At 39.7% G+C, this 17,047-nt stretch overlaps 1 protein-coding gene across 1 annotated transcript in view; it reads right to left on the bottom strand.

Annotated features, from left to right (window-relative positions):
- Positions 1-415: 415 nt before the first annotated feature.
- Positions 416-17,047, bottom strand: part of LOC103895125 (S-adenosylmethionine synthase) — a 23,693-nt gene continuing 7,061 nt past the window's right edge. The window contains 9 exon segments of the mRNA XM_009274640.1: positions 416-518; positions 3,846-3,979; positions 7,152-7,300; positions 7,303-7,324; positions 8,747-8,965; positions 10,226-10,369; positions 11,046-11,158; positions 12,030-12,152; positions 15,932-16,009. Of these exon segments, the coding sequence (XP_009272915.1) occupies positions 416-518; positions 3,846-3,979; positions 7,152-7,300; positions 7,303-7,324; positions 8,747-8,965; positions 10,226-10,369; positions 11,046-11,158; positions 12,030-12,152; positions 15,932-16,009 (1,085 nt within the window).

Raw genomic sequence — 17,047 nt, forward strand, 5'->3', positions numbered from 1 at the left:
CAGCAATTTGTGCTATTACTGCTTTCCTCTCACAGGCAGCTGTTAGAAGTTACCTCACCAACTTCATTCACTTCAGTACAAAGTTAACTGGGTAAGCAGTAGTGGGCTTCCCTGGCAGAACAGGAATGACTTCAACTGCCACAACAGCCTGTGCACTTAATATCTGAACACAGCCAAAGGCCGAAATTGTTCACATTACCAAGGACAAAGCTGAAGAGTATGTTAGATAGAGCAGCATGCATTTAAAGTGTAAGGCCACTATGAAACTTAGAAATTAAATAGAAATAATTTTCAGTAAATCTATTAACTACAGAATGTCATTTAAAAAAGAGCAGATACAGTCTTTTCTTGAACAGCTTGACATTTTACCCGATTATTAAATCACCTGTCAATTACATGAAACATTCTGAAAAGCTTAATACACAAGCTTTTTGGGTATTTCCCATGTAAATTCTTCTCTCCCAAAGTGCCCATAGCAAGCTGTTTTTTGATAGATTGGCCTCTTCAAATCCAGCTCCCTTAATGAAAAGAAAAAAAAAGCAGGTCTTACACATAACTCTAATCCATCGTATATTATGACTGAGACACATCAGAGGGATAATCAGTATTATCCCTGGAAGAAAGACAGTAAAACCTAGGTGGTGTTTCCTTGCCCAATCACCCAGATTTACAGCAGGAAAGGTAGTGAGCTGATGGTTGCAATTTTAAAGTGACTAGAAACAGCCAGCTTTCTTCAAATGTATCAGAGATGTGGTAAGTATGCAGTTAGGCTTTATAAGCATTACAGTGCAGAAGCATTACAATTGGAATAAAGTTCAGCTATACCTGTGCAAGCATCAATGTGTTTTCTGTTATTGCAAGTGTAATATAGAATATTTTCTAATGCTACTGTGCCAGAAAGACAATGATGATCTCAAAAGAAGCAGCCAAAGATGATGATCTAGTAGACCAAGTAACTGAGTAACTGTGGAGGTTTAACTGCTTATATAGATGCACAAAGTCACTATTTAGAGTAGGGCTTAACACTGATTATGACTAGATAACTAATGAAGGTGAAAGTCAAGATTATTGCTTTTTAGCCTGCATAATATAGTGGATTGCAGCTGTGCTAAATGGGTAGCCACAGGTATCTACACCGAAGTTTCTCTTCATTTCATGAAAGGCTTGAAACATTTTCTTCTACTTGGGCTTTCTTCTATTTGGTATTATGTTGTTTAATTATCTTTGGAAGCACATTTAAAATAGATGATTCATATTGTAAGCTGCTGGAGAGAAAATTGGTGGAGGAACGGCAAAGTAAGGAAAGAAGCACAAATACTAACAGGAAAATGAATATGTTTCAGATGGTGAAGAGATTACACATTCTCACACTTATGGGGTCATTTATGATGTACAGCAGCTAAGTCTTGTTTCAAGTAATGTTTTGGAACATGATCACATGCTCCAATGGCTACTACAGTCATTTGTGCTTGACCCTAATACAAAAGCCATCAAAATGTGAGTGCTGACTAAATGAAAAGACATCATGAAGTACTTTGGTGCATACAGGATTTTAAAAATTGTGAGGTAACGTTTAGCAAGGAAATATTCACTAAACAATGCTCATGTTTTTGCCTGCTTTCTTCCCTTCTTACTGCCATAAGCTTACTGCCACATAGCACTTCCAGGGCTATGACAATGTATTTTAAAAATGCAGCATTTTTGAGCACACCAAATCAAGGAAAGTGTCTGGGAACCACCACACAAATTACTGATGGCGGTGAACTGCCATAATGACAAAGGCAAAGAAGAGTTTTGATTATACTTGTGAACTGGTAACTCTTGGAAAACATTACCTAGCAACAGAAGTTGCCATAACGCCTTGCATTATCTCAGACAATTAAAAATGTAAGTCAGCTCTACTCTCAGCATATATGTTCAGGAAACATTCTGAAAAGGAGTGCAAAAGGCTGGCCACACCAGCAAAATGTTGATATAGCTTGTCAGAAATGTCTTTGCTTTTTTAAGGTAAAAAAGAGACTTCCTATTCACTAACATGTTGACATTTCTCCCCTCCGAGTCAATTACACTCAAGATTCCTGTGGATTATAGAGACTAGAATTATATTAATAGCTCTGGATTTGAAAGAGAAGTGAATCATTAAAAGCATTTTCCTCAAATAATGAGATAGCTAACATGTATGTTTAGAACATGTATATTTTAGAACAGAACTTTTAAGACCCGCATTGCTCAAGGTGACAAAGTGGTTCTTCTGTGCGTGGAGTCAAGTTCTTGCTGGTATCTGTCTCAGGCTTGAGCTCCCATGTCAATTTCAGAGAGTTTAATAAGGGGTGAACTCACAGTGTGGCTGCTCCCTTAAAAGAGGAAACAGATAGTGTTTCTCTCCATTAGTTGCATATTTCATGAAACTTTAGGAAGTCCAGCCTGAGCCTGTCAAGTTTGGTGAAAATCAGCCAAGAGATTCGAAAGTTCTTCAGGACTGAGAAGATAAGCCTGTACCACTAGGTCTTAGGAAGCTGTACTACAAATAGACAAGAAGCTCTACCTCCTCAAAGTTCACATAAAGAATCACATGAGTTAGTCACGAAAGGAAGAAAAAGACTGAAAAATGCTAGGGTCAAATTACAGCTCCCTGGAATGTAAGTGGGTAACTGCTGATAAGGACAGCTGCTTGATCTGCTTCTCTCCTCCAGCCCTTTCTTCTCTCAAAGAAAGGGGTAATTCCCATGCTTCTTTAAGTGTAAGGATTATGTTTGTCTAAAAAGACCTGCTTTTTGAGGTCCAGAAATATTCCAGAAAGGAATATAGCTGGGTTGGCTGCAGGAAGCAATGTAAGTAGGTTTGGGTTTTCTTGTCCTCTCTGACTGCATGGTAGCCTCAATGACGCTTCCAATCACAACTGAATATTCACTTCAAGACAGCTCATCTCATGGCGGGATTTTTATTCTTGTTCTGTTTTTCAAATGCATACAATATTTCAATGACTTACAAAATCTTAAGAGAGCATTTAAGAAGCCTGGATTCCTTTTTAATTAAGTTTAGTTGACTTCAAACAGGCTGCACAAGACTGCATGACAACTAGAGACAGGCTCTCAGTGTTCAGTTTTTCTGATGCAGAAGGTATGTTACACCTCATGAAGAAGCTAGTCACTTAAGGGTGTCTTTTCTCTTCTGGGCTAATGGCCAATATGCCCAGAACATATGCAACAGCAAACACCATACTGCCACTATTGTGGTAGGGTGACACTCAGCTTCTGGGCATGAGCAAGGGCAAATTACAGCACATGACGTCCCACTCATTTCAGTGGAATTGCTTGTGAAGTGAGGGCACCAGAACCTTTCTATCTTGTGGCAGTTGTCTCACAAGTTGTTGCCAACTAAAGATCAAAGGCAAGGAGACCATACTTACCCCAGTACTTCTTTCAGAAAGAGCCAATATTTCTGGTGCCTTCCAGATAAGGCAGGGATTGGGAGCCTTACACACCCTGTAAACAGACTGGAAAGCCTAACTACATCTAATGCTAAATTTTAATTCTACTTTACCAAGCACACTACCACCCGACTAATGAACTGCAATGTAGCACACTGCCAGGGTTACTGGGAGATATAACATGGTATAATTTAGACCAGTCTTACTTATTCAGTACATTTTGTGACCAGATTTATGAATTGGCCCTCATATGTTGTACTGGGTGCATGGGTAAAGGAAGAACAGAAATGACAGCAATTACAGATTTATGATGAAGGTGACTTTCATGAGGTTAGGAGCCAGAGACTTTAACATTAAACTGTTAAAGAGCATTAAAAATATGATTCCTTTCAGTAAGTAGTAATAGCACACAAACCTTATGATAGCTCCAAGGCGTAGATCAAAGTTTTTCTGCACAATCTCAAGCAGTTCTTCTTCAGATCTGTCTGACGTTCCGTAATGAAACACTGAGATCGCAAGAGGATGACTCAGACCGATAGCATATGATAGCTGTAGAACACATGCATGCAACCCAAACACAGTTAAAACAGTCCTTCCTACTTTTTCCTTAAAAGAAAGGAAAGGCTTATTTTATGTATCAGGGGAAGATTTTATGCACACCTTTTCGGCATAAAGAAAGCTAGGAGATATGCTTTTGCTATTTGTCTTTTATGTTAGAAAATCATCTGTTTTCCTTACAGAATGCTCAGCCTGGTCAAATATCAGACCTAAGTGACGCTCCTTAAAAGCCAAAGAGGTACTTTCTAATCATCCTCAGATACTGCCATTCTGCATCCTTCAGCCTCAGCTAGACACAAGGATTTCATGCCTTTGAGACTGGAGACTCTGAGATCTACAAATATTTCTGGGGTTTTTCGCTGAGGCAGAGAAAAGATTGGCTAGGACAAGATGAGAACAAGCTCCACGTTCCTAAAGCACTCACAGACTCGTTTTCCCAGAGTGAGTTATTTCCATGCACTCCCTGGAACGTCATCCAATATTTCCATGTCCTTTTTAAAACACAGCTGTCAGAAGTAGACAAAGTAACCCAGGAAGTATTCCCTGTAATTTCACTTCATTCAAAGAAGGACAGAGGAGCTCTATAGCTCCTTTCTGACATCCAAGAATCACATTAGCTTTTTTTCACCACAGCACTGCACAGCACAGCACTGACAGGTTCTCCTGAAATGTATTTGCTTTTATCATTCAGTCCCTTTCCCAGTCCTGCTGCAGTACAGGCTAACATACACTTCACTTTCTTCCATCATGGTGTATTTGGATGAAAATACGTTTTGCTTGAATGTCACTAAGCAACGCAAACCATTCTGTGGCTTTCACTGGTCTTCCTCATTGTGTCTACTTTCTACAGATTTCAAGAAGTAATAGTCCAATGTCTCGGTTCTATCTATGTACTTCTTAGTAACCAAGAACTGATTTTTGTTAGAAACTGCCCTAATCGTGGCTATCTTCCCCTTAGCTAATTTTGAGATCATGCTAAGTCTGTTTTTCATTAACCAATAAGCTGACAATTCTATACACACTAAAAAAAGCCTACATGGTATTTGTGATAATATACAGTTAATTAGTCTGCAGTTCCCTCCATTATCCATTTTGCCCTTTCAGTATGAAAAAGTGGTTAGCATGGAAACAATATCCATAGCAGAGTCAGCTCAATTGTCAGCCTCAGTGGAGGCTGGCAAGGTCTTAGTGTAGCACACAGACACTAATGGGCTGAAAACACTTTTGCATTTCCACTTGATACATTTTTCCTTTCGTTAACCTTTAACCCAGCCTCCTATGACTTCACGGGACATTTGCTTTTCTGCTCTCCCATTCTCCTCTCTCCTCCCATCTTACCTTCATTGCTAGTATCTGACATCTCCATAGTTTGCTGTTAACAAAATCAATCTTGCCTTGTCTAGAGTCGGGCCCAGGTATTTAAGGAGGGTCTCTGTGAATTACTGGAATAACAGCATTCCCACCTAACTCAAGAACTAAGACAGTGATGTATGTGTTCAAAAATGCCACTCAAAATGTGCATACCAAGAAATCAAAAGTTTGTCTTCTCTCCCCTCAGAAAAATAAAAAAAAAAATTATCAACAATTTGCTAACCAACACTATTTGTGCTCGGCTTATTGCCAATCTCCCCTTTCCTTGACTAACTCCAGACTTTAAGTTTAATCAGGTATCAAACACATGCACAACATCTAAAGCAAGGGGGCTTGTTCCTAATTGGGATGTCTGGATACTATGTCATTGATCATAACCACATCCAGCGGGCCTCTCCTCTGGTCTACGGAGAAAGTAAAAGGTTTTAAACACACCTCTTCAGCAAAACATCAGCCAGATCACTGCTACTTTTTACTGTAGTAATTTGTTGTACTGGGTTGAAGTTATTACATAGCAGCTACTCAGAATAAGCATGTCTATAAACTGGTATTGCAAACTGTCTAGACAAACCTCAACTGTTTAGCAGTTAACATTAGGTTCATGTTTAATGGTGAAACTGTCTAGGGGTCAATAAAATACCTCTTCTGACTTCTTAGACTTAGTAGTCCCAAAAATTCATGCACAGGAAGGAAGTGCATTTCTTCTGAGCATATAAGACTGATTAAAGTTGTTCTTGTTTTAGACTCTTAAAAACAGCTGAATTTTGCTTTTAGTCACACCTCACACCATAGTAGTATATGAGGAACACACAGTAGAGAACTCATGGTAACTTTAAGGTAGTTTCAAATACAGCTTAAAATGGTTTAAGTTACAACTAATACAACCATATAGTACAGCAGGTTGCACAACTACGTCTAGACACTGCTAACATAACTGTCTATAATGTGCTGTGCAGCCCAGGTTGGAGTGCTGGGCATGCATGTGTATGCAGAGGATATAGAGTTGCTGGAAGTAAAAGCAAGGATGATGCAAAGAAGTACCTAGACTAGGGATGGCAACAGAGTTGTAGAAAGACTACTACTGAGAACACACTCCTTGTTTCAGGACCATCCTGGCCTATGTCCTTGGCTTTCTTCATAGGGCTCCTTAATAACACACTGTCCTGGTTTCGGCAGGGATAGAGTTACTTTCCTTCCTAGTAGCTGGCACAGTGCTGTGTTTTGGATTTAGGGTGAGAACAAAGTTGATAACGCACTGATGTTTTAGTTGTTGCTAGGTAATGCTTACACTAGCCAAGGACTTTTTAGTTTCCTATGCTCTACTGACTGAGAAGGCTGCAGGTGCACAAGAAGCTGGGAGGGGGGCACAGCCAAACTGGCCAAAGGGACATTCCATACCATGTGACATCATGCTCAGTACATAAACTGGGGGAAAGCTGGCCGGGGGGAAAAAATATTATTATATTATTATTATTATTATTATTATTTTATTTCAATTATTAAACTGTTTTTTATCTCAATCCATGAGTTTTTCTCACTCATGCTCTTCCAGTTTTCTCCCCCATCCCACCGGGTGGGGGGGAGTGAGCAAGCAGCTGTGTGGTGCTCAGTTGCCGACTGAGGTTAAACCACAACACACACCCCTAAGAGGAACTTCCTGGAGCCCCATTCTAGTATAAGAAATGCTTTTCTGAAACTGGAGCGCGGCTGTGATAGTAGTATGTATACTGAGGGGGTGACCACACATGAGAGAATTTCTGTTATGGTGTATTACTCTCACAGTTGCTCTTACCTGGATTAATACTCTTTTACAGAGACCAGCTTTCACCAGCAATTTTGCGATCCAGCAAGCTGCATATGCTGCAGAACGATCAGCTTTGGAGGGATCTTTTCCAGAGAATGCACCTCCACCATGGGCTCCCCAGCCTCCATAGGTATCCTCCTGCCAGTCACTCCAGCATCACTCTGCAGGACAAACAACTGAATGCATTCATGAGACACGACAGTTTACCCAATCCCATACTACGTTATTGGGTACAGCTTTGTTTTGTATTTGCCACAGATATGACTCATTGTTCACAGTGTTCACCTTCACATGCAACTGTTTAATGAATGAGGTCTACATGACTAGAGTATTTTTCAGAGATGTACTAAGCCATCTGTGCTGCAGTCACTTTTTAAGACTGATAAGAATGTGGCACAACTGTAAACATCACAAAAAGTGTGCTCCCTTCAAACCAGCAATCATTAAATACTATCTCTGGATTACTAGCCAATGACTTCACTCAGTAATACTTAATGGAGGCCAAGAATTTAGAGAGACAAAAGCCTTCCTGAAAAACAGATCACGTATGACCTAAAAGGTTAACAAGCTTCACTTAGATACACATACTAAAGGGGAAGCAGCGGCTTCATAGAGCTGCAGCTCAGTGCTGCCAGCACAAGAGTACTCAGAAATTCTAGCTGAGTTCACTAGTGGCACAAGGACCACTTGGTACTACTCTTCTTTCTTCTTCCTGCCTGCCTGTGCCCCAGATAATGGAGTCCCACCCTCTCGCATGGACTTTTGTCTGCCTCCCACAACTTGATGAGCTGATCCAACTTGTTCAACCAGCAGAGAATTACTGCCTTTCTGTCAGATTAGCAAAGCTGGTGACTGCAAGCTGATAAATGAACTCCAGAGTGTTGAGAAACTCCATCCTGAAAGAGGATAAATTGCATTAATCCACTAATTTTAAATCCCCAAATAAGTAATATGGGAGTAAAGCTGACATTTATTCTTCATTGGAAGCCGTATCCCTATATCATCCCAGTGTGATCATAAGCACACCTTGTAGTTTTAATCCTTCATTGAACTCTTTATACAAAACTAGTCAGTTTTGTGTAACAAAACATTTCACAATTTCACGGCAATGACTGGCTTACCTAGTACCAGCACCTGGAAAGCAGAACACATGTCAAATTTTAATGAGTATTGAGACTCAATACATTAAGGTCTCCCTTGAAATTTGTTCAGCTTTCTGAATAATTTCAATGTAGAAGATCAGATCTGTTGTTATTTCTGGTTTCGATTTTTACTGTGAAAGTGAAGAGATACTTCCAGTCAGGCATTTTAGTGTATAACTTAAGGGCTGGCTTTTGGTCATTTAAAATACAGGCAAAGATTGAAGAATCTGTACATTTGGCTGTCCAAGCAGGTACAGCTTCAGTTTAGATGCCTGCTGTCCAGTAGGAAAATTCCAGTAGAAATGACTGAAGTGTCCTTAAAAATGTATAGACTTTAAAGGTATACCAGTTCATTGCACTTTTGTTCAAGAGAACATTTAGAAGCATGTGGCAAAGTAGAATCCAAGTCTGTATAGGCTGTCCTTTTCCAAAGTACCATACCTTAGGACCACCTTCTACAAACTTTTCACTTGGAAAGAGATGATAAATTGTGCCCTCACCAAGATACTTCTCTGGAATGACTTCTTTAACAACTTTCTCCATTAGCTCCTTCTGTATTTGTTGTAGTGCTATGTCTAGGGCATGACGTACTGAAATCACAAGTGTGTGCACTCAGATGGGCTCCACTGCGCCATTACTCTCCTTGTATTCCATTGTGACCTAGAGAGAAAAAAAAAGGACAGTGAACACACAAGGCCAAGAGCACCAGTTTGAAAAATGAAAATGAACCTCACACTTATTTTCTGCATCAAAAAATAAACAGATGAAGGGAAATGGGATGAAAAATGATGGATTGTTGCATATGCTTAAAATCACTGTAAGAAAAAAATTAAAATACAGAAAGTACTGAAGTACTAGTACCAAAAGAGTTAACTAAAGGATATTACATGTATCACCACAGAGAACCAAAACAACAGCAAGAAAGCTACAGAAGCCTAAGATTTTACTGGCAGATGCTAAAAGTATTCACGGTTTGGCATGTTAACATAACTTCAAATAGTGAAACACCAAAGTAAAGCCAAAATAACTTTTGGAGGACCCTGCTAAAATGGGCAACTGTAGATCATGATATGATGGGCTGTATCCTTTGCTACCTATTGCACGGCTTTTATGTACATGCAAATATATACTGGCATTGCTCCATCCTTAGTATTGGTTTTCTTACAGACTAAGATGACCTCTCTATTCTCCCACCCTGCAAAAATGCTTGGATAGATACATCATAAAGAAAACAGTCTATTCACATGTTCTGTGCACTGCTGACAAATGGTAGGGACACAATCCATGTTGCACTGCATCAACTGCAGCAGTGTAACTCAATGCAGTTCATTGCCACTAAGCAACAGAAATTAAGACTGAAACACCTTGGTGTCTTGGAAATGCCACATGTATGGCTTCCCTTTCCTCTCCTGAAGATTTCACCGCCTGGGAGACAGAGAACTTACTGCCTTTGATGCCAAAGTGCATCACTCTTACAGTAGGCTCAGTAACTCATGCACTCAGCTCTGCAACACAGCTGTCAGTGGCTCTGACCACTGATCAAATACAGCATGTATGAGGTTTGAATCAAGAACAGCCCTGTTTTAACTGAGAAACCATAGCACTATCCCAGTTCATGCTTCTGGAATGCTGATATTTATTCAGAAAAAAAACAGCTGATTGTCAGTAACTTGTTAATCTTCAGGGGAAAAGAAGCAAAATACAAGTGTTACTTTGAAGAAACCTGCTAAGACACTGATAGAACAGTTTAAACAAACCATGTGTGCTACATACAAATGTACCATATGAAATTCACACCACCTTGGAACGTGAAAAGGACAGCACCATTTTTGACAAACATGAATTCTGATTTAGTAGCAGTCAGGGTAAAAGATTTCTATTGTTTCTCACCCTTACAGTTTATGGATCTATGTTACGAACCTGTGTTTTCCCATCTGGTCTAACCCAGGGCCATGTTCCATTCCGTTCCAGAGCCTTTATCCTTGCAGTCAGTTTGTGTGCCAGGAGGACTGTTAAGGGCATACATTCTTCAGTTTCATCAGTGGCATAGCCAAACGTCAAACCCTGCATTGAGAAACAGGGAACTGCATTGAAAAACAGGGAAATAAGCCACTTGTTTCCATGTGCCACTTGTTTCCATGTTCTCTTTCCATTTCTGCACCTGTCTTTGCCACATAGCACTTTAAAACCACCCAAGGCTAGAAAGAGACAGCAGTAACATGCAGGGTGAATACACTTTGCCATATAACCATGCTGAAATAACATATATGTATCTGCACGCACAAGAATCAGAGCTACAGCAGGGTCTGGAACCAGAATGACTCCGCCTTAAGCGTCCATAAGAATCCACTGCAAAGGCTTAATAGACAAAAAGCTCATAAAGACTGCTCAGTCTTCTTCCCACACATGACAATTAAAATAACAGTATTTGATGCCTAAGAAGTAAAGCCAGGCTACCCAAAGGACTTCAAAGACCAGAAACTAACACCTACTGATAAAAACAGATATATACCTTAATTGTAGCTCTATCCAGTAAGGCCACTGGATATGGGAAAAGCCACTTTCACTGAAACTAATGAAGGCTGTGTCACTTCTGGTGATTAAGAGAGTGGACAATGTTTAGCTGCTACTTCTTACACTTTGCACAATAGCTTTTAAGGAAAGGCTCTGGTCCAATGCAATTCTAACTGCTTGTGCATAAACTAAATTTGAGTAAGTGCCTGGAATTAAGTCCCATCACCTGATCCCCTGCTCCAATGTTATCGTCACTTTTGCCACGGGAGACAGCATGCTTGATCTCTTTACACTGTTGTTCTAAGGCCACTAAAACTGTGCAAGTCTTATAGTCCAGTCCTAGTGAAGGGAATTTTTTAAAGTTAGGTCACACATTCTTGAGAGTTCACAAATTGCTAGAGAAGCTTTTAGGGATTATCTAGTTACCTTGACTAAAACTTTTAAAACTCTAAGCATGTTTTGTATTGCTAATAGAAGCAGACAATAAGCACATTTATATAACAGTCTCAGGATGAGGGCAAGTTAGTGGTACTAGTTGAAACTTGAGCTCTTGAAACTGAGAGGGTAAGTATAATCCTACAAGGTACTCCACCAAAGTTTGTTACATTACTTATGATGACTAGGGTTCAAACCATTTAGGTATTAAAGCTGGGAGAGGAGAGTGGAAAATGTTACCAGAAACTGGTATTCAGTTTTTCTTGTAGTAGGTTCTAGGGTTCAATCGAATTAGAGAAAAGCCATATAGATCATGCATGAAAAGGGAAGACTGAAGGGGAACAGCCATGTAAGGGGTTCAACTGCTGAAAGGAAGCTACTTTGGGAAATATGTTAAGAATACATAAAGAATTCCCTTGGGTGTGAACTTCAAGTTTCATAGGCGTATGCACCCCAAGGACAAGGAACATCAGTGTTAAAGCTTTCACTGTACAAACCTGCAGATGTAACCACCTTCTGACATTAGTGCAAACACTAGTTCATCTGCATCAGAGAAGAAAGAACCTGGCACTTTTAAGAATAAGTTTTTTTCAAGTGTGCTAACTTAAAATAGCTCCTTCAGTACCAGGCACTGAAAAATGCATATCAACATCTGTGCAGTTTTCTCCTAGGCCTGGATACACATTTAATTTTATTTTCCAAAAGATCATAAAAACATGACTTTGGCCACATGCAGAACAGACCCTAGAATGAACACACGAAGGATTTCACTTACCTTTGCAAGAGTCATCATACCCTATCCTCTTAAGGGTCTCTCTTAAAATTTGTTGGTAATCTACTATAGCTTGAGATGTGACCTCTCCACAAAGCAAAATCATTCCAGTTTTTGCTACACACTCTGCAGAAAAAAGATAAAACATCAGAATTTTACTGCTACTATTTTACAGTTACACAGGGAGATCCTGAAGGTTGTTCTATAAACAAAGAATTACTCATAGGGGAAACTCAGTGTAAAGCCTTAGCATACATATAGGTCTGTGTGCAACCACTCTTCTCTTCAGCTGTTATGAACATTAAAATGCCTGCAAGGAGGGGTTTCATCTTACCCAATTATCCTATCTCCACAGTGGCTCCAGATCAAGTATGTAGTGCTATTTCTCCAAATAGTTTCTTGGTCTCCAACAATTTCGGCTCAGGGTCTTCCTGAAGCTAAAGGGACATCATTTATTAACAGATGGTGTTACCAGTCTTTGACAGATTTTTGTTACTGTAATTCACCCAGTTGCCCTTGGCAACCATGAAAACTTTTAGCATCTACAGGATCCTGGAGCAAGAAGCTGTGCAACTTCACTACAAATTTTGAGCAGAATCATTTCATATTTTATTTCATTGTTTGTTTCAAGCATTCACCTGGCCTCCAAATTTTTCCTTTTTGTGTTAAAACATATAGCAAACAATCACAAAAAATTCACCACATCAATACAACCTACAACTGTACAGCTCTATTTCATATCTAATTTAATCCTCTCTTTTCCAGACTGAGGAGGCCTAGGCTATTCACTGAAAGACATTGTGCAGCTATGATCGTATTTGTTACTCTTGCCATACAATCTTACTATTGCCTTTTTTGGGATGGGGGTAGAGAAACAGATTGCACACAGTATTCAAGACAACCATGAATTTATATGACTTAATAATGTTCTCAGTTCCATTCTTTGTTCCTTTCCCAGCAAGCCCTAACAGTTGGCTTGGGTTTTTACTGCTACAGAGCACCGACGCTTTTCACAGAAACATATGTCTATTACAACCCAAAAATCTCTTTTCTGAATGCTTGCAGTGAACTGCAAATCCTACTTTCTATATATGGGGGTAAGATTTCTCCCTTCCCCCATGCATTAGCCAACACTGAATTTCATCCATCGCTTTTATCATCCAGTCACCATCTCATTTGAATAATTTTATTTGATTTCAAGATTAAGTATTACAGGCAGGAATATACTATAAAATTGCACAACTATGGACTGCAGCATCACATAAAGTTGATCAAGCTAGCTTTAATTGGCAGCTTAGCTTGAATAATCCAGACAAGCAGTTGAGAACTTAGCACAGGGCAAGCTTTCTCTGTTTGTCTGTAAGAGGAATTAGTCTATATTGAACTATTAAGCTACATCCTAGCTGGCATGGTATCTCTGAATTACACTGTGGACACAGTGAGAGTCCATAATAATACAGTAGCCCTAAATGTATACAGCACATTAACCCCAAGTAGTGATACCACTACAGTACAGGGTATCCTGGTACCATTATTTTCACATTCAGTCTTGTGCCCCTGCTCTACTGGCAGCAGTGCTCTTCCTGTCTGCTACACCATAGCAGAACACTTATATGTGTGAGGCATGTATGGTGCTGTGAATCCTGTGCTGCGGGAAGAGACCCCGCATTACAGGTGTGAGGCAGAGAAGAACGGCTCTCAGATTTTCCAGTGTGGTCACTACAAAAAGGGGAAGCCTCTCTGGAAGAACACAAAGTTAGGGAACTGGGGCTTAGATAGATGGAAGAATAAGGCTGCAGTTGCCACCAACAGTCCCTAGAAATTCTCCCAGGCCCATTACAGCCAAGCAAAGCTTGATAGTGATGCAAGACTTCATGTCATGATGATGCTTTTTTAGTATCAGGATAACAAAGATTCATCTTGCTACCTTTGACTGCTTTCCATCCTGACTGAAATTTAATTCAACCAAAAGAAAACACAGCTCAGGAGCTGCACTATAGCTGCAACTTACAAGTCAGCCCAAGCAACACCCCCATCTGCTCTACCCAAGAGAAAGTTAACATATAAGGTTTTGGGCTCTTCACTGGGGGGTGATATCTTACATGTTTAAGTGTCCTCAGAAGAATATTTTGAACACCATTAGTAGGTAGAAACTTCCACCTTCTCTTTTGTACTGTCTTGGTTTATGGACAGTTAGTTTTCCCTCTTGACTCTCATTTCCTGGGCATACTGGGAAGGACTTTTTTTCCAAGAAAGGCTTCTCTTAATCAGAGAGGAAGTAGAATAATTATTCTGCCTTCTGCTTTATGCTACTTGCAGCCAGTATTCTCTTGCTTGACTTTACTGCTACCCAGTTTGTTGGCAGCACAAAGAGAGACCAGCTCTGTCCTGCTGAAATGAGGTAGTGCCAGTGTAACAATTCAGAACTTCGTATGCAAAGCTTGCTAATCCTAAAAGTCCAAGCAGCAAATAAAACTCAGAGAACCACAGATACATTTTTCTACTGATAGACAGAATCTAGTTTCAACATCTCCATAAACTACATTTCACAGTTTTGTAAAATACAGTGTTACAGTGACTTAGTACTTACATAACGCTTTGAGATTTTTTTTCTGAAACTTTGAGGCAAGGCCTGCACAACTAATCAGAAATTCTAATTTTCACCCGGTAAACCCTGTATTGAGTGCCGTAACTGCTTTCTGTTCTCCAGCCCACTACTTTTTTAGCAATCTCTGTGCCTGGTCAACCAATTTATCTTTTCCAGACTCACACTTCAATGTTATACTGAAGTTTTCTGACTCCAGTCAGCAGTTTTGATATTTTTTTTCCCAACAGATTATAGAAATCAGGGATTTATCTATGTAATCATGTCACATCTCAGTCTTCTTTTTTGGTAAGAAACTGATCATGTTTCTCACATCTCTTATGACACATTTTTCACTCCCTGTCATTTTTGCAGCATTTCTCTGTTACCATCTCCAGCTTTTCAGCAGTTTTAGAAGCATAACTGCCTGCAATACTGAAATACATGCTTCATCAAGCCTAATACATGTGCTAAACCCTTCCCCACCACGTCTCCTTGCTGCTCCCATCTATGCATCAAGGATCACATGAGATTTTTCAGATGAAGCATCACTGTATTTGTGGAATGCAGCTAGTCCTCTATGCTGTAAGTATGGCCTTGATGGTTTGTTCTAAGAACAAAATGACTGCATTTGGAGAGCTCTTCAGAAACATTCCCTTTCTGTGTCCATTCCCCATTGGCAACCCAGCTCATTCCAATTTTATGATATGTTCTTAGCCTCTGGAAGAGGTGATGTTGCTAGTGACAACATCCACGTAGAATACAGTCCCAACAGAAAGTCCCAAGAAAAAAGCAAGCCACTTTGATCAGAATCACATTCAAATGAACTGTGCACTTACCTTCCTGTGAACCAAGGGCATCACCCTGCTTCTGTAAAGGCACAGTAAATATCTCTTTAGCACTTCCAGATTTTGAGTTTTATTAACACCTTTTACTCACTCTATGAAGAAATGCATCTTGACATATACCTTTCCTCAGTTCTCTTTTTCCCTAATTTTCTTAGATTCATCATTATCATTAGCCCTGTCAACCATAGTTTTCCCCAATACCACTGGCTTCTCCTGATCTGTTTCTTACATTTCATCATTTATAATTTGTACTGGAGTACTATGTATTTCCTTTTTTCTGTTCATCTTTTGCAGCTTTTTTCCTGCCTTCCCCTCTCCTCTGAGTCAGTATGCCAGAGTTGGCCTCTTGACTGACTGTGGAAGTGTTGACTGCCAGCCAGCTATTGCAAGAATTTTGGATCATGAGATGTTATACCAACATGAATTACTTGTTGTACTTCATTAATCTATTTTTCTATCTGTATTGTACTTACCACAGGCAACTTTGGCATCTGGATCAATACTGAGATGAGCATCTAGAACAGCATCACTTATCTGATCACACATCTTATCTAGAAGATAAAAACAAGACAGATATAACATTTCTTTTTGTGGTAAAAACAAAAAAGTGATTTCTTAATAAAATTTCATTTCCGGTGGGCAAGAGACTTCTGTTTATAGAGCATCTGTCAAGAGGCAATTTTAGCAACTTATATTCTAAAAGGTATGTCTTACCCTGTTTTCACTCCTCTCCTCAAGTCAATCCTAACTGACACTTTTCTATCATCTGCACAGGCCAGCAGCCTCCCAGGCGAGGGGACAATGAAAAAGGCCTGCAAAGGCATCCTGAGATACTAGTTTCAGGAGAACAGAAGATACAAGAAGTAACTTCGGAAGAAGTATTTAAGCTAAGACCTTTCTGTAGCAGTTTTGCATTCTTCCCCTCTTTATTTTAAACTTTGTATTGTATTTTCAGTGTGAATTACCTATTTTGATCTACATCTTATAACTATCAGAGGTCTGCACTTAAGGCAGTGTTTATCCCTTCACCACCTGCAGTGGGGACCTCTGAGATCTCATGTGTCAACTTTTTTGGATGACAAGAGGCATTGCTCTCCCTGCAAACAGGTACATTAGATTGAAGTCTACTCCTGCAATTATCCACAACTATCCAGCTCATTTGAGTTTAGAAAAGCATCTGCAAACATTCTCTCAGGGACAAGCATTGGCCACTCACAAGTTTCCACAGTTATATTCCTGAGTTTTGGTCTTTTTTTTAAAGACAAAAGCACTGGAGCGAAAAGTTCTTACCTATTCTGTCTTTAGCACCAATGACTTATTGTCCAAGTAAGACCTGAGTATGCCAAACGCATTTGGTTTGTTAAAAGTTAATGAACAATTTCGAGGACAAATTGAGATTCTTTGTCTCATTAGGGTAACTGAAGCAGGTAAAAGCAATCCATCTTATTACCTCAAAAGTACAGCTTTGAAAAGTTGTATATCTGCAGAAACATGAGGAACACGCATTAATCTTCATAGAATCATAGAATAGTTTGGGTTGGAAGGGACCTTTAAAGGTCATCTAGTCCAACCCCCCTGCCGTGGGCAGC

Source organism: Aptenodytes forsteri, unplaced genomic scaffold (assembly GCF_000699145.1).
Source record: "Aptenodytes forsteri isolate BGI_AS27 unplaced genomic scaffold, ASM69914v1 Scaffold224, whole genome shotgun sequence".
NCBI classification, from domain to species: Eukaryota; Metazoa; Chordata; class Aves; order Sphenisciformes; family Spheniscidae; genus Aptenodytes; species Aptenodytes forsteri.